Below are 21,463 nucleotides of genomic sequence, written 5' to 3' on the forward strand. Positions count from 1 at the left end.
GCTCTAGATGAGCCAGGCACTTGGAACACCCTTCCCAGTATGTGCCGACTCAGGCTCTGAGATGGGCAGGGGAGGACTGCCTAGTGGTATCACCAACAGGTATTGCCTCTTGTGTGATGACACATGGCAGGGACTTCTCTGCAGTGGCACCACAACAATGCAACTCTCCCCCTGTTGGAAATATGGCTGGCTCCTTCAGTATTGTCCTTCTAGCACCTTTAGAGGATGCATTTAGTCATTCAGGTATTTTGGAAGAACTGAGACAGTAAGGCTGTATATGATACTTTTAGTATCCAATTGTTTGTCCCCAATGTTTAAAATGTCTTCTGTTCTAGGGTATGGTTTTTTTAATGCTTTTATTTGCACACTCTGGATGCTAGGCAATCTAGATGATATAAAAAGGAATTATCAATAAAATAGAGGATTTATATACATCTTGTAAATCCATCACTATGTTTATGGCAACTGGTTGCTTTTCAGGACCAAAACAAGAGCATTCTGTTCCTTTTTTGCACAACTACATGCAACCTATACCTGGATGAATACAACTATTGCTCTAACCCAATACACAAACACATTTTGTTCCACCTCCGACAGTATACTTAAACAGATAAATTTTCTTGCATACAGTGGCTCGTCCCTTCCCTCTATTCACCCCAGCAGCTTCCCCCACCCAATTTATTTTGGTGGGCTCCCCAGTTCTCTGGAACAGATTTGGGCAGGTGTGGGGGGAAAGGCAGAGGGGAGAAGAGGATGGGAAACCCTGTTGCACCAGCAAAGATTTGTATTGTTTGAGAATGGACGTATCACCTAAGTCAGCCTTCCAAACACAGGGGCCCCTCTCCACAATGTTTTAGACTACAAGTCCCCGTCCCTGCGCCTCCCCCAGTGTGACAGCTGGTAGTCTTGTGTACCTTGGTTGCACCAGAGTGGCTACAGAATGCTATCAAGTGATTTTATAACACTTATTGTGTTTGATAAATAATATTTTTGGTGCAAGAAGGGGGAAAAAACCCACATGTTAAAGACAAAGCAAGCAAAACCACAGTACCATGGGTAGCTGGTGATGAGAAGCTACACTGTAATCTTCCATACCATGAGCTGGGGCTGTATGAACTAATCCTGTTCCTTTTGACATGGTCACATGGTTTGCAGGCAAAAGGGGAGACTGCTTTTCAGGAATGGTGGGGTGTGAGCACACACCACTTTCCAAATCTGTACCTGAAGGAGAACACAGCAGAAGTAAAAACAACAACTGACCAGTAGAAAAAACTGCACACATGTATATATCTATAGGGTGTTGGGGGATGGAGAGAGAGAAGAGGTCTGCAGCGTTTTGTTGACGAAAAAGATGGCCAGAGAAATCAGGCAGCATCTTTTCCAAAGAAATATGTACTGATAATTCGGGTACTTAAAGAAACTGCCAATAACAAGCACCATCTTAAAAAGAAGCATTACCCTCTACTCTCATGTAGGAGAGTGTGCTACCTCTACGCCCTGCCCCACCCACTCCAGTCATTCCCATTGTTCTCAACTCATGAGCCACTTCCTGAAGTTTCCTGTATTTGTGAAGGCTCTCCAAACATCTTAGAACCCTGAAGCGAAGGGAACATATTGTTTCACGATGAGGCAGTGCTATTGAGTGCCCTTGTGTTTTTTTGTTATCCTGTACTCAGGGTTAATGAGGGGTCTGCATACAGATGAAGGTGATGGGTGGTTGCGTGAGAGGCAGGGAAGGGGAGATCTCCCAGGGCAGGAGGCTAAACAAGTTAGTCAACATGTAGAGTGTTTAACACCCCATCTCCCTGACCACTCAATTTAAAGTCTCCCCATTCTTTCTATGGGGAACTGTTGAATTATATAGCCTAGTTCAGTCATTCCTTTTGCTTGCCAGTGAGCAACTGGATTACCAGATTCACCTCCTAAAAAGCAACATGTGAACAGCCTGTTGAAGGAGGCACCAAGGGCTACCTCAAGAGTAACTACAATAATTTAATAAATAGGTTTATTGTTTCAGATTAGCTATTATTCTACAAATTATTCTAACTCAACTACAGGTAAGCTACAGGTAAATTATTCTAATTTACACGAAAGTAAGTCAGCAACCAATTCTCTACTATTCAGTATTAGAAATATATCCATTTCTTTATTCAAATATTAAAAAGGGGGTTACCTTTACATGTTGAAATCACGTCAAACTGCATATCCAAAGCAGCTGCTATAGATTGTACTCTTTCTGCCGCTACAATGAAATGTTCCCCCGTGTCTGCACACTTCACAATGGAATACCTATAATTTTATGACATTTTTTAATTTAGCACCATTCAAATCGTAAAAAAAATACATGCAAGTATTGCAGAGCTCTCCCCAAAATTAGCAGAGCAGATCCTCCCCATTTTGTGACAATCTGTATATCCCAACGGTGCCGCTTAAACAATTTCTGTCATGGAAATGTTAATGCCATAACAAGGCATTTTCACAGGACTCATTGTGATCAGGAAGAGAAAAATCAGTTCAATGTTTCTAGAAATCTGCACTGAATTAAATTACATTAGTTTCCTTATAAAGGTTGCCTATCTTTGAATCAGAAAACAATTGGATACAATAACACAAGGCATCCTCCAATTTTATCTCTTTTTTATTTATGCTGCATCCTTCCATGACTACACAACTCCTAGTCTCTAATAGTTTTAGCTAGGATTTTCCAAATATTTTTATTTAAATCCTCCTACAGGCTGTTTTTGCTTTGTTGTGGCCATTAGGCCATTAGGAACATTTCGTACAAAGATTTCCATAATAAAGGACAAAAGTGGAAAGGACCTAACAGAAGCAGAAGACATCAAGAAGAGGTGGCAAGAATACACTGAGGAATTATACCAGAAAGATATGGATGTCCCATACACCCCAGGTAGTGTGGTTGCTGACCTTGAGCCAGACATCCTGGAGAGTGAAGTCAAATGGGCCTTAGAAAGCACTGCAAATAACAAGGCCAGTGGAAGTGATGGTATTCCAGCTGAACTATTTAAAATTTTAAAAAATGATGCTGTTAAGGTGCTACACTCAATATGCCAGCAAGTTTGGAAAACTCAGGACAGTGGCCAGAAGATTGGAGAAGATCAGTCTACATCCCAATCCCAAAGAAGGGCAGTGCCAAAGAATGCTCCAACTACCGCACAATTGCACTCATTTCACACGCTAGCAAGGTTATGCTTAAAATTCTACAAGGAAGGCTCAAGCAGTATGTGGACCGAGAACTCCCAGAAGTGCAAGCTGGATTTAGAAGAGGCAGAGGAACCAGAGACCAAACTGCAAACATACGCTGGATTATGGAGAAAGCTAGAGAGTTCCAGAAAGACATCTACTTCTGCTTCATTGACTATGCAAAAGCCTTTGACTGTGTCGACCACAGCAAACTATGGCAAGTCCTTAAAGAAATGGGAGTGCCTGATCACCTCATCTGTCTCCTGAGAAATCTCTATGCGGGACAAGAAGCTACAGTTAGAACTGGATATGGAACAACTGATTGGTTCAAAATTGGGAAAGGAGTACGACAAGGCTGTATATTGTCTCCCTGCTTATTCAACTTATATGCAGAATTCATCATGCGAAAGGCTGGGCTGGATGAATCTGAAGCCGGAATTAAGATTGCCGGAAGAAATATCAACAACCTCAGATATGCAGATGACACAACCTTGATGGCAGAAAGTGAGGAGGAATTAAAGAACCTTTTAATGAGGGTGAAAGAGGAGAGCGCAAAATATGGTCTGAAGCTCAACATCAAAAAAACGAAGATCATGGCCACTGGTCCCATCACCTCCTGGCAAATAGAAGGGGAAGAAATGGAGGTAGTGAGAGATTTTACTTTCTTGGGCTCCATGATCACTGCAGATGGTGACAGCAGCCACAAAATTAAAAGACGCCTGCTTCTTGGGAGAAGGGCAATGACAGGCCTAGATAGCATCTTGAGAAGTAGAGACATCACCTTGCCAACAAAGGTTCGTATAGTTAAAGCTATGGTTTTCCCAGTAGTGATGTATGGAAGTGAGAGCTGGACCATAAAGAAGGCTGATCGCCGAAGAATTGATGCTTTTGAATTATGGTGCTGGAGGAGACTCTTGAGAGTCCCATGGACTGCAAGAAGATCAAACCTCTCCATTCTGAAGGAAATCAGCCCTGAGTGCTCACTGGAAGGACAGATTGTGAAGCTGAGGCTCCAATACTTTGGCCACCTCATGAGAAGAGAAGACTCCCTGGAGAAGACCCTGATGTTGGGAAAGATGGAGGGCACAAGGAGAAGGGGGCGACAGAGGACGAGATGGTTGGATAGTGTTTTCGAGGTTACCAGCATGAGTTTGAACAAACTGCGGGAGGCAGTGGAGGACAGAGGTGCCTGGCGTTCTCTGGTCCATGGGGTCACGAAGAGTCGGACACGACTAAACGACTAAACAACAACAACACAACATGCAAGAACACAAATCTAAGGCTTTTCCTCTTTAGCAGCTCTTTGTGCGAAACTACAAACTGCTTTAAGGCTCAAAATGCTTGTTTTGTGAATGGAGTGGTGGAAGAGACTATTGGAAACCATGAACCCATGTCACATCTGATGCATTCACAACTATGATAACCTCCAAGGTGGCCCTTTGTTCATAGAAGAGATCTGATGTAGCTAAAGCTTAAGCTTAAGTGAATGGAAAACAGGAATACAGAGTTTTGCCAATTCCCTTCTCTTCTGTATTCCCTGAAAATCTGCTCCAGGAGGATTTGGAGACTGACTCTTCAGAACATTGTGGGATGTGGTTCAGGGGGCACGAGACAGGAGGGGACATCAAAATAATCCCTGATAGATCAAAAGCCCTTCAGCAAGCTGCAACGCTGTATGTTTCCAAGCTTTACAACAAGCACCTCTTTTTAAAAAAATTGTAAAGCAGTGAGCAAAAATGTTCAACAGAATAAAGGTAGGCAATAAGTGGTCTTACTGCATCACTACATTAAATGGCTAGAATACAAGAAGAGACATACATATTGGCAATAAAATGCATACAAAACACCTTTTTTTCGATCCAAAGGAGTCTGTGATATACCAGTACAGTTATCAATCAAAATTAATGCTGCAAAATTACTCCTATTAAAGTAGAAAATCATACATATGTACCTGAAATAAGCTCTATTGAACTAACTTCTGAGTACATGTGCATATGATCATCCTACCTCTGTGATAAGAACAACAACAACCCTAATCCCTACTGTTAGCAACAACAGACTTTAAGCATGTGCCAGAGAAATTAATAGCAAATGAGTACATACTCTGAATTTGGCATATAACAGACAGCTTCATTTGATGGAATAGTCCAAGGTTGTGTAGTCCAGATTATCAAATTCACAGCAGGTAATCCGTCTACAAGGAAAAGTCTATTTAATAAGCATTATTTCAAGTACATTAAAAGAACACTAACAAAAATTGTATTAAGAGTATACATAACATAGAACATACACAACATACCTAACACAGAAGCTAGCTTGGGTGGTGGTTTCAATAAGGGAAATCTGACATAAACAGAACGACTAACATGCTGCTGGTTGTATTCAAGTTCAGCTTCAGCCAAGGCTGTACTGCATGAAAAGAAAGTGAATTAAATGAGGATAAAGGCCTTCCACTCTCTCACTGACTATATTTCAAGAATGAGTACGGTTACCACTTACTTTGTTGAAGGAGACCAAAACACTGGCTTATAGTCCTGATAAATATAACCCTAGAAGGAAAAGAACATGGTTTAAGTACAGCGGACGCTCGGGTTGCGAATGTGATCCATGCGGGATGCACGTTCGCAACCCGTGTCGGCGCATGCACGGGTTGCGATTCAGCACCTCTGCGCATGCACAAAGCGCGATTTAGCGCTTCTGCGCATGTGCGGCCATGAAACCCGGAAGTAACCCGGTCTGAAACCTGAAAAAATGCAACCTGAAGTGTCTGTAGCCTGAGGCATGACTGTAATCAAAACTGAATGGCAATCTTGACAGCGTAAGTCTTACTTACCAAATAAATGTTAACTCACCTTATCAAACATTTGGTGGAAAATGCCCAGTTGTTTTGCTTCGTACTTTCTATCAAACGTATGGTAGCAGTTCTCCCAATCTGCCATTATGCCCCAGCGGATAAAGGCCTCTTTCTGTTTTTCAATTACCTTTTCTGCAAATTCTTTAGCTGAAATGTGGAGGAAAAAAACCCATTGTGAATTTGAATCTCACAGACTACCTTTTCAGCTCTCAAAATTCCTCCACAATGGCCTAGAACCAGAAAACAGTTCTATCTAGTGAACAACTTGCCTTCAAACAACTCCCATCATCTCTGGCAACTGGCCACGCTTGCTGGGGCTAAATGAGAGTTGGAGACCGAAAGCATCAACAGGGCTACAGGTTCCCCAATCCTGCTTTAAATCATGTACCTATAATCTAAGAAGGTATCTCTCAAACATATGAGATCACACCGATTCTGCAATCCTCACAAACAAGTATACATAACACAGAACATACACAACATATCTATCATAGACCAACAATGACAGAAATTGCTCACCCACATCACAAACCTCTCTCAGAAAGTTTGCAAGAGGCAATATACCTTTCTGTCTGATTTCCATTGGAGAAAGATGTTCAGTTTCCTCAAGTTCTGACAATGCTCTCAACTCTATAGGTAATCCATGGCAATCCCATCCAGGCACATAGTGTACCTTATAGCCTCTCATCACGTGAAACCGATTTGTGATGTCTTTCAAAATCTAAAGGGAAATCAAAGAAAAAGAAAAGCACACATATTTCTATCTCACTCTACAAATTCTCAGGGTTCCTTCAGCATGTATTTAGATTCTACCTGCTCCAATGTTTAACAAGCCTATGAACTCAGAGACTAGATACACTGGCAAACATTGACTGACTTCAAATTGACACAATTCAACATTAATATGCCACGGAAGATCACATCAACTACTCTTTTCCATTTAATATCATTCTTGGAGCCTCAATGGAAAGGTAATTTCTATTATCGTTCCATACATTTAAGTACACATAAGATCTATACTGAAAGATACAAAACTTTTATTGACCTGCTCATGAACTGAACGTTAAGTATTTATAGAGGCAAAGCAGATTTATTTAGGAAGATAACACTCACTTTATTCAATGCATGACCAACATGGGGATCTCCATTGGCATACGGTGGTCCATCATGAAGACAAAATTCTTGCTTTGTTTTCCTTTGTCTTTGCCATGAATACAGTTCTGAGAAGCCACATTTCTATAAAACCACATAATTAGAAATAGTATTACATACATTAGAAATAGTATTACATTCTAAACACAAAATGTGTGTTATTTTACAGCAGGGTCTGTAAACTTCCTTCCAATGGTCTATGGCAGGCATGGCCAAACTTGGCCCTCCAGCTGTTTTGGGACTACAGCTCCCATCATCCCTAACAGGACCAGTGGTCAGGGATGATGGGAATTGTAGTCCCAAAACAGCTGGAGGGCCAAATTTGGCCAAGCCTGGTCTATGGTGTATCTGTGGATTTGTGGTCAATTTTTAATTGTGATTAATTGCTTTTGCTTCTTATATTGTATTTTACTGCATTACAATGCAAATTCTGTGGAGCTTAGCAATCACAACTCCCCCAAGGAACTGTAATTTGGTAAGGGTGTTTTGAATTCTGTTAGAGATTGCCAGCCACTTTTGGCAAACTTAGCTTTCTTTACAGGTTTTCTGGAACAAGGGGGTTGCAATTAAACTAGTTTAATCTGTCAACTACATATGAAGTTGGCATATTGGGAGAAGTGTTCAAACTGCATTATATGTAATGCGGTGCAATCATTTGCATTATGCGTATAAATTTCTGGGATGCCGACTGGAAAAGCTGGTGGGTTGGCATCCATCTTTCTTGGGAGACAACCGAGTGTCCCTTAGGGGGTGAAGTCTAATAGTTGGACTTACAGCTCCTGCTGTGGCAGTAGAGGATTGAAAAGCAGATTCTTGGTATTAGTTGGACCTGACCTTCTGGTACGTCCCAATAAAATCAAACTAGCAGAGAAATCATTTGAAAACAATTAACATGCACATTTCTGTTATTCATATAACAGCAGAGTCTCAGCACTTTGGTGCATGGGTAGGAAACTCTCTCCCTGAACAAACCGGCTTCCTGAAGCTACTATATTTTTGAACCTCAAGTTACTTCTTGCTATGAAAACTTCATTGGCAGCTTCAAAGTGGGGGGAAAGCAGGGCTGGATTTAGGTTTGATGAGGCCCTAAGCTACTGAAGGTAACGGTGCCCTTTATATGTCCAGCTGTCCTTTGTCAACAACAAATTGTAACTGTTTTTTGTGCTGAATATATGCCCATTACTTACATCATAGGAGCCTACACAACACACTGTTGCTGTATTAGGCTTTTATTTTACTTTATTTGTTTTTTATGTTATATTTTGGAAATGTACATCCAGTTTTTCCCCCTTTGATTTTTTGGGAGCCCCCAAGAGAATGGAGCCCTAAGCTATAGCTTGTTTAACTTATAAGTAAATCCGGCATTGAAGGAAAGTGTCAGATTTCTCCTTCACCAAGACCCCGAGGATGCTCAGGTTTCCCTAGTGCCCGTAGTGACATGACATGTCCTAACAAAAACGTGCGCATCGATTGCACTACTACGCAATTTGGTTCGCAACTGGGGGGCGGGAGGGCGTAATTTTTCAAAAAAGCGCCCCCCTCTCTCCGCCCAGCCGCCCCCGTTTCCTTCTTCTACCTGCTGAATCTCCAACTCCGTTTCGGGCTGCAGCCGGCCGGGCAAGTGGACGGGGAAATCGCTTCGGGGCAGCAACACCGTCTCGCGGTATTTCGAGTTCGGGCTCGCTTTCTGGGCCCTCCCGGGCCCCGCAGACACCGCCCTGCATGCCCAGCCCCAGGCACGCTGAGAGGACTGGAGCAGCGGCGGCGCCCGCAGTGCCCACATCTTCCTAACTTTGCCCTATGGGCACTTCCGGGCCTGCTATGGCGAGCAGCGAGGGTATAACGGGGCCCGGAAAGGGACATCTCAAACGGGTTCTTGTTTCCTTTTCGCGTTCTTTCGCGTGCTGCCGGGCCGGATGGGGTTTGAATTGCCCAGCGCCCTCTAGAGGTCGGTCCTCCCGCTTGCTGCTTGCGGGTGTGTAATAACAGCTGAAAAAGGCAAATAAGGACTGATATATTGCCGCCGGTGTTTATTTTGGGAGGGGGAAAACAAACCTTATATCAAGGCTATTTGTCATAAGAAATTCAAAGGGGCTACCCATTTAAAGGAAAACTTATAAAATAGAAAACAATCCACAATTAAAAGGAATCGCACATGCTTTTCAACGTAAAACCCCGATCCTATGCACATTTATTTGCAAGCCTCAGTGGAATTCTCTAAGTTTGCCATCCACCATCCACGACTCACTTATTACTTGTACTGAACTGAGTGGGGCGTCGTTTTGATGGGCAAAACATCCATATATCTTTTAAGTCTGGACGCTCCGCATTGACTTTAAGAAAGCTGCTTTTTACTAAAGCGTTATTATGCAGAAGCAATATAATATACTCTCTAAAATGTCGAACAGTTCAGAGGTTTGCCTTTAAATACAAACCACATACATAGTCGACGTTGCCCGTTTAAGGAGTTTCTGCAATCTGACCTCAATTTGCTACAGTGAGTAAATAGATAACCCAGAAGCTTCCTCTCACACACCCCAGATTACAACCCTATTCTTATTTATTTGAGAGTAAGCCCCATCGAACTCAATGGAATGTACACCAGTATATAGGATTGGGTTATAAACTAGCTAAGTAAGTTTGATTGTTTATCTACGCACTACTATTCTGTAGTTAGGATGGTAAGTTTATTTAATATTATTTATGTGTTGCTCTTCCTCCTTAAGGACATGGTAGCAATACAGGGCTGGCCCTACCGTTAGGTACGGTAGATTGAGACAGTTGCCTAGGCTGGCCAGAAATGGCATGTCTTAAAAACATTATTATTTGTTCATCAGAAACCACAGAAATCACCGTGAAATTTCTACTATTTCAATGCCTGTTTTTCACCGTCATGCGAATCCTACGTGAATTCTATTTTGCTGTCCGCCCAGCAAAGAAACGTGTACGGGAAATGGATAGAATGGGCTTTAGGACCCAGCTGATGCTGGTAGGCGAGGCGGAGAAAGAACGGGCGGCTTAGAGGGAGGAAGTCACGGGAGGGTTTAGCATTCGGGCTGGGAGGTTGTGTTGCAGGTGTGCTTGGAGAGCTGCTGTTGCAAAGGCAGGTAGGCATGCACTTTTCATATTTCCCTCACCTTCTTTAATGCGTATCACAGATAGTCATGTTTGTGCCAGTATTTATTTAGCAGCTGCAGGGATCGTATGGGGCGGCGGAGAACCAACGGGAGGGATATTGGCACCCGCTAGGCATTTCCACGATTGCGAAAGAGAGAGAAGCACATTGAACTTCCAGGGAAAAACGAGGCGCAATTCGCTGGGCTTTTAGAATGGGCAGGGCTTTCCCTAACATTAAATTAATGTAATGAGCTGACGTGGAATTGCTGTTGATCCTTGCCGCTCTCTAGTAATAATAATAATAATAATAATAAATCTTTTATTTGTATCGCGCCCGCCCCGGCCGAAACCGGGCTCAGGGCGGCTAACATCAAATATATAACATTAGTATATGTTGCCTAGGCTGGCCCAGAATGGCATGTTTTAAAAACATTATTATTTGTTCATAAGAAACCACAGAAATCAATGTGAAATTTCTACTATTTTCACTGTCAAGCAAATCCTACATGTGAATTCTAGATCAATTAATGTAGGATAAAAGTGTAGCTTTGTGTAGTGGTCAGAATAATACTATCAGTCACATAAGTTATATATCTGCCAAGCACTTTGTGATATATCCACAATAGGGCTTTTGTCATGCTTAATATCATTTCAGGTTTGCCTCTCACCGCCCCAGCAGAAGATTGCAGCCCTGTGCACCCTTATCTGGGAGTAAACCTCATTGAACATAATAGGACTGCGTTTAAAGTAAACAGGTAGAGTTTCAGACTGTGTGTTTTGCATTTGCAGTGGGTGAAAGATCTGTTGGGTATGCACAAGCACTTTTAACCTCAGGCCCAGGCAGGTGGGGTTAGGATTATGTGGGGATGTGACCCTCCTGTACCTTTCTGTCTGGCCCTTAAACCTCTGCCCAGCCACACTTTATTTTTTCAAGTCACACCTCTCACCAGCCCTGCGTCTCCACCCTCCTTGAGTGCTTGTCTTGGCTAGAGTATGTCATTGAATAATCCATCTTGATTTCCTGCATGGAGGACAGAGGTGTGCATGTGTAAACTACAAAGGTAAAATTTACAGGTGTTGTTCCACTCAAGGTTTGCCCCTGGCCCTGCCCGCTACTGGCATGTGGCCATTGGAAGGTTGTCCAGAAGGATTTGTGGCTCTCAGTCTGAAAAAGGTTCCTCACCTCTGTCTTGAAGGATCATGGGATTGTGGCCTATCACTTCCAGAAAGGCCCCTTTTAGCTAAACTCTGCAGCTTTTTACCTTCCAATGCAAATGTTGAAGGACACACTGGCATTTGTGGGGGGGGGGGTTTTCTTTTAAAAGAGGAGAGAAGACAATATATATCTATATTTTTGAGCAGGTTTAGCAAATCTACAATAAATGTAAAAAAGTTAGATTGTAACCTGAGTTGGGTAAGGAATTTCCAAAGGTAGAAAAGCAGTTAGTTGCATAACTGGATCAAAGGTAATGAATACCTCTGAGAATAAGCGAGGAAAGCAAACAAAGGGAGTCCGTGGAGACTTATCTTTATGTAATAATAAAACTAGTTTAAAGCTTGCACATTCTTGCCTTTTCTAATCACAATAAAATGTTCTGTGGAGTTTACATTTAGCCTTTCCTTTTCACAGCCATGACACTACTTCACAGTGCTATGAAGGCATTACTAAATCATTTATTTACCTGATTATTGATTTCAGGGATGGCGAACCTTTCAGCCTCAGTGCTGCATTTGCCTCTCAGCAAGCTTTCAGGAGCCACATGGTAGTGGTGGGCAGGGCCAGAGGCAAAAGTGGGCAGAGCGATAAATGTGAATTTCATCTTCTCACCCATTCATTCTTCTTTAGTCAACATCAAGGCAACAGTGGCAGAAACAGAAAAGAATTCTGAGGGGGCACAGAAGGAGCAAAGACTATTTCTAGGTGGGCGAGTTGTGCCTCACAATATCTCTGAAAGAAAAATACAGCATATGTTGCCCACTGCTAATGCAATATTCATTTTCCCCACTGAATATTTTTGTACTAAGCTTGTAACGTGTTTGTTTGGGGAGATGACGGTGGCACTCACAAGATTTTTATCCCTTCTTCTGTGCAGTAAGCATGTCTTCCAGTCCAACTGTATTGATGCGTCTTGTGGCCTCGGCATATTCTGTCGCTAATAAGGCAGGAACAATTGTGAGAAAAGTCATGGCTGGAGGAGATCTGGGCGTAGTTGAGAAGGTAACTGTCAGCACACTCCTATGCATGCCTCCTCAGAAATAAGTTCCAATTTAGTCCAGTGGGACTTACTCCTAGGTAAGTGTGCATTGCCTTAATGATCAACCCCAGTAGAACATGTAGCAGAATTCTATGTGTGTTTAACTCAGAAACAAGCCTCTCAGTGTTCAGTGGGGGCCTATTCTGAATTGCTATTTTCAGATAGGCCATGCCAACTGCAATTGATGGGGTCCTGGGAAATGCATTAGTCGCCTGAATTGTAATCAGAAATCATGGCCCACGTTACTGTGAATCCACCTGCCAACTTTCTTTTTCTGAATCATTTATCTGGCTCTCCCTATAGATTCTAGTACAGTATAGAGCAGGCATAGGCAAACTCGTCCCTCCAGATGTTTTGGGACTACAACTCCTACCATCCCTAGCTAACAGGACCAGTGGTCAGGGATGATGGGAATTGTAGTATCAAAAACATCTGTAGGGACGAGTTTGCCTATGCCTGGTATAGAGACTCTGCAGATGCCTGCTTTCTTAGGCTTCTGGGACATTTTAAAATTCTAGGCTTTGAAAAATGCTTGACTTTGTAGGATTCCATAGGCAATAATCTAGGATACAAGAGCTGATAAAACCCAAGTATTGACCCTTTCTTGTCAATTCCATCAAAGTGATTAAAAGAGATTCTTCGCTGTGGTTTGTGATTTTTTTGCACACGTTTTCTCTCTGCAGAACAGCCATAGCTCACTAGTAGAGCATTATGTTGTTCATGCAGAAGGTCCCAGGTTTAACCCCACTATCTTCTGGTAGGGCTGGGAGACATCCTTGTATGAAGCCATGGAGACCCACTGCCAGTCAATCTTGATAATATTGAGCTGGATGGCCCTCTGTAGAAGTCTTCTTTATGTGCTGGACATTGTGACTGGTGTCTTATTTATCATCATGTATATCCTGTCTTTCCTTCAAGGAGCTCAAGGTGGCATAACTAGTTCTTTCCCCACTTTATCTTCACAACTCTGTGAGGTCAGTTAAGTAGAAATATAGTTACTGGCTCACACAGTGATGCAGTGAACTTAATGGCTGAGTGGGGATTGGAACCTGGGTCTCCCCAGCCTAGTCCAACACTCCAACCACCGCACTATGGTGGTGCTTATGAATGCTTAAGTTTATGCATCTTGTTTCAAGGCCAGGAGTCTAACTCTGATCTACCTTTTATTGCACCTTAACAAAAACATCTTTACATAAAATCCAATTTTTACATTTTAAAAATAAAAATAGTAAAGGTAAAGGGACCCCTGACCATTAGGTCCAGTTGTGGCCGACTCTGGGGTTGTGGCGCTCATCTCGCTTTACTGGCTGATGGAGCCAGCGTATAGCTTCCGGGTCATGTGGCCAGCATGACTAAGCCACTTCTGGCGAACCAGAGCAGCACACGGAAACGCCATTTACCTTCCCTATTTATCTACTTGCACTTTGATGTGCTTTTGAACTGCTAGGTTGGCAGGAGCTGGGACCGAGCAACGGGAGCTCACCCTGTCGTGGGGATTTGAACCGCCAATCTTCTGATTGGCAAGAACTAGAAAACATATTCAGTATTAATTGGTGGTTAAAGGGAACATCTGTTTCAGGAATATAAAAATGAGTACCTTATTTGGTACATATATTTATACATATATTTTATAGTGCTTTGAAACATTCACTAGATGACTGCAAGTTAGATATGCAAACATGCAAACTTATCTAAGTCTAAAGCATTCCACGAAGAAAGGCACCTTCCTAATGTTGGAACATGTAAAGATTTGCTGGGCCATAAAACCCCACAGGTTCACAAGATTACCATGGCCTCTTGTCATAGTTAACAAGCTGAGAAATGTATTTGCATGGCTGTTAGTATATTTTCACTGGGGAAAGGAAGGAAGTTCGTATTCTGTTTGGGCCACATCATAGCTTGACTGTCAACCTATTCTATCTATTCTATTCTATCTGAACAGTCAGGAGCTAATGACCTGCAGACCAAGGCTGACCGGCTGGTGCAGATGAGCATTTGTTCCTCTTTGGCACGGAAGTTTCCTAAGCTCACGATCATCGGTGAAGAGGTGAGGACACTAAAATCCAGCATGTGCTGTTCAGGCTTGTCTGGTTTGATACTTTGTAGGGCACAACTGTGGTGTACAAAAATGTATAAAAATGCAATAGAACAGCAATAGAAGTAAAACCACAATCCACTCAAAAACGAGCAGCAGCAGCAATACACCAACAGCAATTGATAAAAGCAGCAATTGATTGAGACAATTAGTAAAAAGCAAATAAAATGTCCTCAGTTTTTTTTTCTTATTGCTGCCTCTTAATAGCTCATAACTTTTTTAAACCCCAAAGAGAGAGTTGTGTTTATCCACACGCACACCACCACTATTTCTTTCTCATGTTACCCAATATTACGTAGGTTTATGCATGGTGAACCGGCAAATACTTATGTACCCGTCTCAGTATTATTAACCTTAACTGTGCATCTCTCTCTTCTTCTTACATCAGGATCTTCCCTCTGAAGATGTAGATGAAGAGTTACTTGAGAATGGCCAGTGCGAGGAGATATTGAAGAAAGCCTGTCCACAGCAATATACTAACATTAAAGAAGAAGAGGTACTAATAACTAAAGGTTCATCCAATTATTGAATTAGATGTCATACCAGTTATGGAACACTCTTCCCAAGGGAAGTTTGTCTGGTCTCAATTTTGTTATCCTTCCTGGGCCAGGCGATTGCATTTTTATTCTTACAGGCATTTGGATAGCACTAGGAGTCTGGCTTTTGGTGGCTGTTTTTTGGTGTGTTCTTACACAGGTGGGATGGTTTGTTTTATATTGTTAGATGACCTTTCTGGGCGAGCCGTTCTATTGTATTTGTACTGTTGTAAAATATCTTTTATTGTACAATATATTTAATATGCCATTGGTTTTGTAAATTGGTTTGGGATTTCTGACTGTGTGAAGAAAGACATACATTTGGATAAACTAAAACTAACATTAATCCTTAACCATAAAAAGATTTCTTATTCAGCAGTGATGAGGCAATTTGTAGTTGCTCCAAGTGAAGATGCACTTCACAATTTCTACTTTCTTGCTAGTAATGCTTTTCATATCAGGTCTGTATCTCTGCTTGAATCTCTCCTTTGTTTTGTTTCCTTTCAAAGCTTGTTGTATGGGTAGACCCTCTGGATGGAACCAAAGAATACACAGAAGGTTTGCTTTTTATTTTTTAAAAAAGCATTTGCACTGAGTATGTGCTTTTGTTTTAATAAGCACAATAATAAGCCAGTGTGGTGTAGTGGTTAAGAGCAGTAGTCTCGTAATCTGGGGAACCGGGTTCGCGTCTCCACTCCTCCACATGCAGCTGCTGGGTGACCTTGGGCCAGTCACACTTCCTTGAAGTCTCTCAGCCCCACTCACCTCACAGAGTGCTTGTTGTGGGGGAGGAAGGGAAAGGAGAATGTTAGCCGCTTTGAGACTCCTTAAAGGGAGTGAAAGGCGGGATATCAAATCCAAACTCTTCTTCTTCTTCTTCAAAGTCATATTGAGTTAATGTGTGACATTTACCAGCGATAACTGGACAGGTCTAGAGGTCACCATTACCTGAAAAAGCTGTAGAAGACTGGGTTTGATAATAGAAATTGGACTGTGAAACCAAATCAGCTGGGTGATTTGTTCATTCTTTGTTAATTGACTAAGTTAGTCCCACTGAACTCAATGTGACTTACTTCTGAGTAGACATGTATAGGATTGTACTGTCAATTGCTAGCTATATTCAGGGAAGCCCTATTTCTGCCAAGCTATGTTGTGAGAATTTGAGCCTCTTAGCTCTTCCTTTTTAAAATGAATCTTGATTTTTAGTGAATCATTATTTTAATGAGTGATAGCTAACACCTCTTGCTTGTCCAGAGTTGGCAGCCTTTGAGTGTAAAACAAGAAAATACCAGTATATAAGAAATAAAGAGACAAGGTGCAGGAAACTTGCTCAAGATAAGCAGGTGCAGCAGTGTCTGGATAGGAGAGAGTGTGTCTGAGAACAATACGTTCACCATCTTGAATTTCATCATGGGTGAAAGGTGGGATAGAAATGTAATATAATAAATATACATGCAGCAAGTTTCTATTATATTTTCATGTTATAAATATTCTGAAACTGTAAATCTAACTTGGGGGGGTAGCCCAAATTGTGCCTTCAGGGTTTTGCTTGACTCCCACTCCCAAGGGCCCCCTATAACTTGGGTGATGGGAGTTTTCCCCCTCAACACCTGGGGACCACCACCCTGGTTATGGCTGGTCTAACCCTATGCTGAGAAAAACACTTGCTATGATCTGAGATGACACGGATGACAAAAGTTAGAAGACGTTTCAAGCTACAACTCTTTATTCCCTCTTTCAGGACTTCTTGATCATGTGACAGTTCTTATCGGAATTGCTTATGGAGGAAAAGCAATAGCAGGAGTCATTAACCAGCCCTATTATAACTACGAGGTAGGAGATGCCTTGATTTGCTGAAAAGTATCAAACAAATTGCCTGATTCCCCTAGCTGCTGCTGGATAATGGTGTGTATATAGCAGTGGCGTATGTATAGATAAAAGAAAGTGCACAAAACCAGGCAAAGAATTATTTCTAAGGGAAGGATCAACTCTTTCTTACTAAATCCCACTAGGCAAATGCTATGCCCACAGTCAGGGCTTATCTGCAATCCTGTTGTAGAGTCAGGGGAAACTTTTCATATATAGCATCAGGAATTCTTGAGTTGTTTTGTTATAAAGTAACACACCATATGTTGTGGTCTGCTGAGATTAGGCTTGAAGGTTGGAAATATGGGGGTAGAGCTGCTGTACTTAACAGTCTGGGTAAAATCTGGAGCTTTGTCTCATTTATATGGCGGAAAAAGCACTAAAATATAAAGTTAATTGAGTAAGTGAGCTTGATGGTACAATGACTGGAGTCAAAGATAAAATATTTGGGAAAGCAAATAAAGATTGTATATCAGAAAGAGAAACAGTTGACTTGGTACCATTAGTGGGATTCTATTTCCCCTTTAGGGAGTTTTGGAGGAAGTAATATTATCTTACGAAGTGTTCTGAGACGTTATATGTTATTATAGGACAAAAGTAGACCTCATACTGCTGTAACTTGGAAGAAGAATCACAAAGTCCTGACTCTACTTCTTCACTAAACATAAAAATACAATCCCTACCAGGGATGGAACTTGCATGTTAATGGAAAAAAGAGGCAAAAGAAGAGTAATGCTATTAAATGAGTTTTGTTTTCTTTCCACAGCATAAGTGCAGTACTTCCAGCGATCATCTGCATTACTTTCTTTTTAAAACTGTAGTTTATGACAAAAGGCATCATTGCAGTGTCTGAACTTTTTGTACCTTTTTCGCAGGCAGGTGCAAATGCAGTCCTGGGCAGGACAATCTGGGGAGTCCTAGGTTTGGGTGCCTTTGGATTTCAGCTGAAGGAGGCTCCAGCTGGGAAACATATTATCACCACCACACGGTCACACAGCAGCAAGCTGGTCAATGATTGCATTAGTGCCATGAACCCTGATCATGTGGTGAGAGTTGGCGGTGCAGGAAATAAGGTGTGGAGATAATTTTGTTTAAATTTTTAGAAAGAATGTTTTTTTAAAAAAAAGATTAGGACCAAAAAATACGATTGCTCTTCGTGAGCTGTACTGCAGAACATCCTTTCCATGAGAATGAGTACATGGATTAAGCCGTCAGCTGTAGTGGTAGCAATTTCTTCATGCTGCTGGCAGTGCTGCTGCTTCCCACGACAGGGATGGGCAAGGTGAGGTTGCAGTGAGGTTGAGGGATCTCCACTTGCCACTGGCAGGCTTGCAGGTATGTATACACCTGCAGGTCTGCCACCAACCTAGAGCTCACCTGACCTTGTTGCCACTTGACTCCATCTCTCTCCTGGCAAGGTGCTGCTGTTGCTTCCCTTTCACTGCTAAACTAAACCTCTTCTCGCATTATAGGGCGGGATATGCAAGTGTTAGGAAGAAATGTGAATTGTTTTAGCTTCTGATGGGACTTTGAGACATACTAATCCTTGATAGGACGGAGATAATTTAGGAAGTGGCCTTCAAAATGATTTGCCTCCTTCTAGTGCTTTTAGGGGGTTTGCACATTAAAAAACCGAAAACACCTTATGACTAAGTCATAGGTTTGTTGTTGTTTTCAAGCAATGGAGTTTGGGCTTTCATGGGCAAATGAAGCAACTTCAACCGACCCATCAACCATTCCCTGTGGAGGAGGGTCATTTCTCCTGAATTTCAGATAAATTGTTCACTATGTAAAAATGACCATTGAAATATTGGGATAGCTTCACTGAATCAAAAATGTATAGAACTCTGCCTCCACAGAAGCTGGTTGCTACAGATGCATAGTGTACATAGTTAATCACCACTAACTGAAAACTGTGCCGCCCTACTCATTGTAAAGATGTTTAGGGTGTTGTGATGAAGCATTTTTCCACATGCAGAACATCTTCCCTTAACTATAGTAACTGTTCTATGCTAACCAGGAATGATGTTTAACAGCTTCAGAAGAAGCCGTAATTTTGAAATGATTTCATAGTTTGGTTTAACGTGTTGCCTTATTTCAAAAGTGTTAGTAGTAATAGATACTCACTTTGAATGAAATAAGAAGCTACATTTAATGGAAGACTTCTTTGTTGGTTGGTTCACACAAAGGGAGGAGTGAAGGGACTGTGTTAATGGGCCAAAGCCTTGGTCCATCTTGCCTTATTAAGTTGAAATTTGATCATCCAAACACATACAGGGAGAGTTTGCCTGTAAATGCAATTGCCTACATGGTGACTGTAACTTTGTTCATGACAGATCATTCAACTTGTGGAAGGCAAGGCATCTGCTTATGTATTTGCCAGCCCTGGTTGCAAGAAGTGGGACACATGTGCACCAGAAGCTATTTTGCACGCAGTAGGAGGTGAGTCAATAGATACACTGGAATAAATGAAACAAAAAGGTTTTCAGATGCTGCTCTACATTTTGTAATGTTGTCTATGTATGATAACACAGTATGTGTGTCTGTGTACACATATATATTAGATAATAACCTAAAACTGCCTTTCTATTTTGGGTTGTTTTACCATGCAATTTTTATATGAGGTAGTATTAAAATTATGATTTCATTTACACTCACATTTGTTGGCATATCTTCTCAAGTGCAAATAAATAAGCAAGCAAGGATACAAAACCACTTGAACTCACTATTGCAGTCATTCCAGTTCTTTCAATCGTTAGTTGAAACATTTGATGAAACTAGTTGCACGTACAGGAAGACCTATGTGCTAAATTCTTCTCTGTGGCTACTGAGTTTCCTTGACATAGCAACTATATTGCTGAGTTATAGGCCAGTTATATTTTGTGGTTAGGTTTTTTCTGGCTTTTGTTACTGGCATAATCATGCATATGAATATTTCAATGTTTTCAGTATCTATAATATTTAGAGTATATGCTTGTGAGCTACTTTGTCACGATTTCTCTTAAAGAGTTGATTATAAATCAATTAAATAAATGAATTATCCATTATGCTAAAATGGGATTATGTAATGGAGGGAAATAAATTTAGATAACCAAGGTATGGAAAAGGAGAGTTCAGTTCCTTTACCAAATAACCTTGGAAGAGCCATACTTCAGTGGTAGAAGATCTGCTTTGTATGCAGAACATCCAAAGTTAAATCCCTGGCACTTCCAGGTATGGCTGGGAGAGACTTCTGTCTAAAACCATGGAGAGCTGCTTCCAGTCAGAGTAGACAATACTGAGTTAAATTGACTAATGGTGTGAACTGGTATACTATGTTTCTACAATCCCCTTCCTTTGTAGAAATAGAGCTGTTGTGTTTAAAGGCTAACCTCTTCTTTTTCTTTCAGGCAAGCTCACTGATATTCATGGCAATTTCTTTTGTTATAACAAAGACGTCAAGCATATGAATTCAGGAGGTGTCCTTGCTGCTTTGAAAAACCATGACTATTATGCCAGTCGAGTTCCTGAGACGGTTAAACAAGCTCTTGTGCCTTAAAATTCAAAGCATGGTGCATTCCACTTGATTGGGAAGGAGCTTCAGCTATTCTTCTTCTTAGCTGGAATTGGTAATGGCTTATGGAACTGGATCAAAGTTTCATTCTGCCACAGTGTTTAGTAATTTCCTCTCCCTGCCACCCATAGGTTACAACAGGCATTAAATTTGGTTTTTCATTTGGAACAGTAGGTTACTTCACTTAGCATAGTTCTAAAATGTTATATTGCCCCATTACTGTGTTTATTGTTATTAATCTATACACATTCCTGTTGAATAATCAAATCTTTACACAATCACATTTCCTTGATAACTTGAGATAACTTGATAACTCTGTTTATAAACCCTGTTCACAAGTGAATCACTCAAGGGGGGGGGGTCTCATGTGATGACTGGGGAGCAAGGCTACACCACTTGCCTACTGTTTATGCTAGGCTTCTTGAGTTCAAACATCCATACAATGCTTGACCAGCAATATGATGCCCCCTTTGTTCAATTCACGTATGAAGAGGCTATAGACAAATGTATTTCAGCTTTTATACACTGAAAGCACAATGTGTCTTGAGTGGATTAAAATGACTGTGAAAATTAAATGATATTTACCATTTCTTAAATGTGTCTTATGGTCTGTTTGGAATTAACACTGGACTCGGAAATGGGACATGATGCCTCCTTGATGCTCCCTCTTCTTCTATCCCCATTCCTCATTGCACACACAGCTTGACTCTGATCAGTTTTTCATTATGTCTGAATCTGGAAACTGGTTTGTCTTCTTATTTTGTAGGAAGCCCTTACTCATCGTTTTCTGGTTTGCATATCGTGGAATATAGGTTTAACAAACCAGGAAGTATT

The 21,463-nt window shown here is 41.4% G+C and overlaps 2 protein-coding genes across 3 annotated transcripts in view; one reads left to right on the top strand and one right to left on the bottom strand.

The window, feature by feature from the left end:
- IARS2 (isoleucyl-tRNA synthetase 2, mitochondrial) overlaps positions 1-9,106 on the bottom strand; it is a 35,052-nt gene extending 25,946 nt beyond the window's left edge. Inside the window, exons 1-9 of the mRNA XM_083733184.1 lie at positions 8,784-9,106; positions 7,169-7,291; positions 6,620-6,776; positions 6,054-6,202; positions 5,701-5,750; positions 5,501-5,610; positions 5,305-5,395; positions 2,174-2,289; positions 1,052-1,221 (exon numbers count right to left, since the gene is read on the bottom strand). Of these exons, the coding sequence (XP_083589310.1) occupies positions 1,052-1,221; positions 2,174-2,289; positions 5,305-5,395; positions 5,501-5,610; positions 5,701-5,750; positions 6,054-6,202; positions 6,620-6,776; positions 7,169-7,291; positions 8,784-8,990 (1,173 nt within the window). The 5' untranslated portion in view covers positions 8,991-9,106. The remainder of the gene's footprint in view (positions 1-1,051; positions 1,222-2,173; positions 2,290-5,304; positions 5,396-5,500; positions 5,611-5,700; positions 5,751-6,053; positions 6,203-6,619; positions 6,777-7,168; positions 7,292-8,783) is intronic.
- A 1,092-nt stretch (positions 9,107-10,198) lies between these two features.
- BPNT1 (3'(2'), 5'-bisphosphate nucleotidase 1) lies at positions 10,199-21,225 on the top strand. Of its 2 annotated transcripts, none has more exons than XM_083733742.1 (10): positions 10,199-10,314; positions 10,980-11,079; positions 12,418-12,542; positions 14,522-14,626; positions 15,063-15,170; positions 15,720-15,768; positions 16,952-17,043; positions 17,952-18,149; positions 19,413-19,518; positions 20,466-21,225. In XM_083733742.1, the coding sequence occupies exons 3-10, from the start codon at positions 12,423-12,425 to the stop codon at positions 20,612-20,614; spliced, it is 927 nt and encodes a 308-aa protein (XP_083589868.1). In that variant the 5' UTR covers positions 10,199-10,314; positions 10,980-11,079; positions 12,418-12,422; the 3' UTR covers positions 20,615-21,225. The 2 variants fall into 2 exon arrangements, with proteins under 2 accessions (XP_083589868.1, XP_083589869.1); XM_083733743.1 differs by having other exon boundaries at positions 10,216-10,310.
- The last annotated feature ends 238 nt before the right edge of the window (positions 21,226-21,463 follow it).

This window comes from Podarcis gaigeae, assembly GCF_964106915.1.
Source record: "Podarcis gaigeae genome assembly, chromosome: 3".
Classification (NCBI taxonomy): domain Eukaryota; kingdom Metazoa; phylum Chordata; class Lepidosauria; order Squamata; family Lacertidae; genus Podarcis; species Podarcis gaigeae.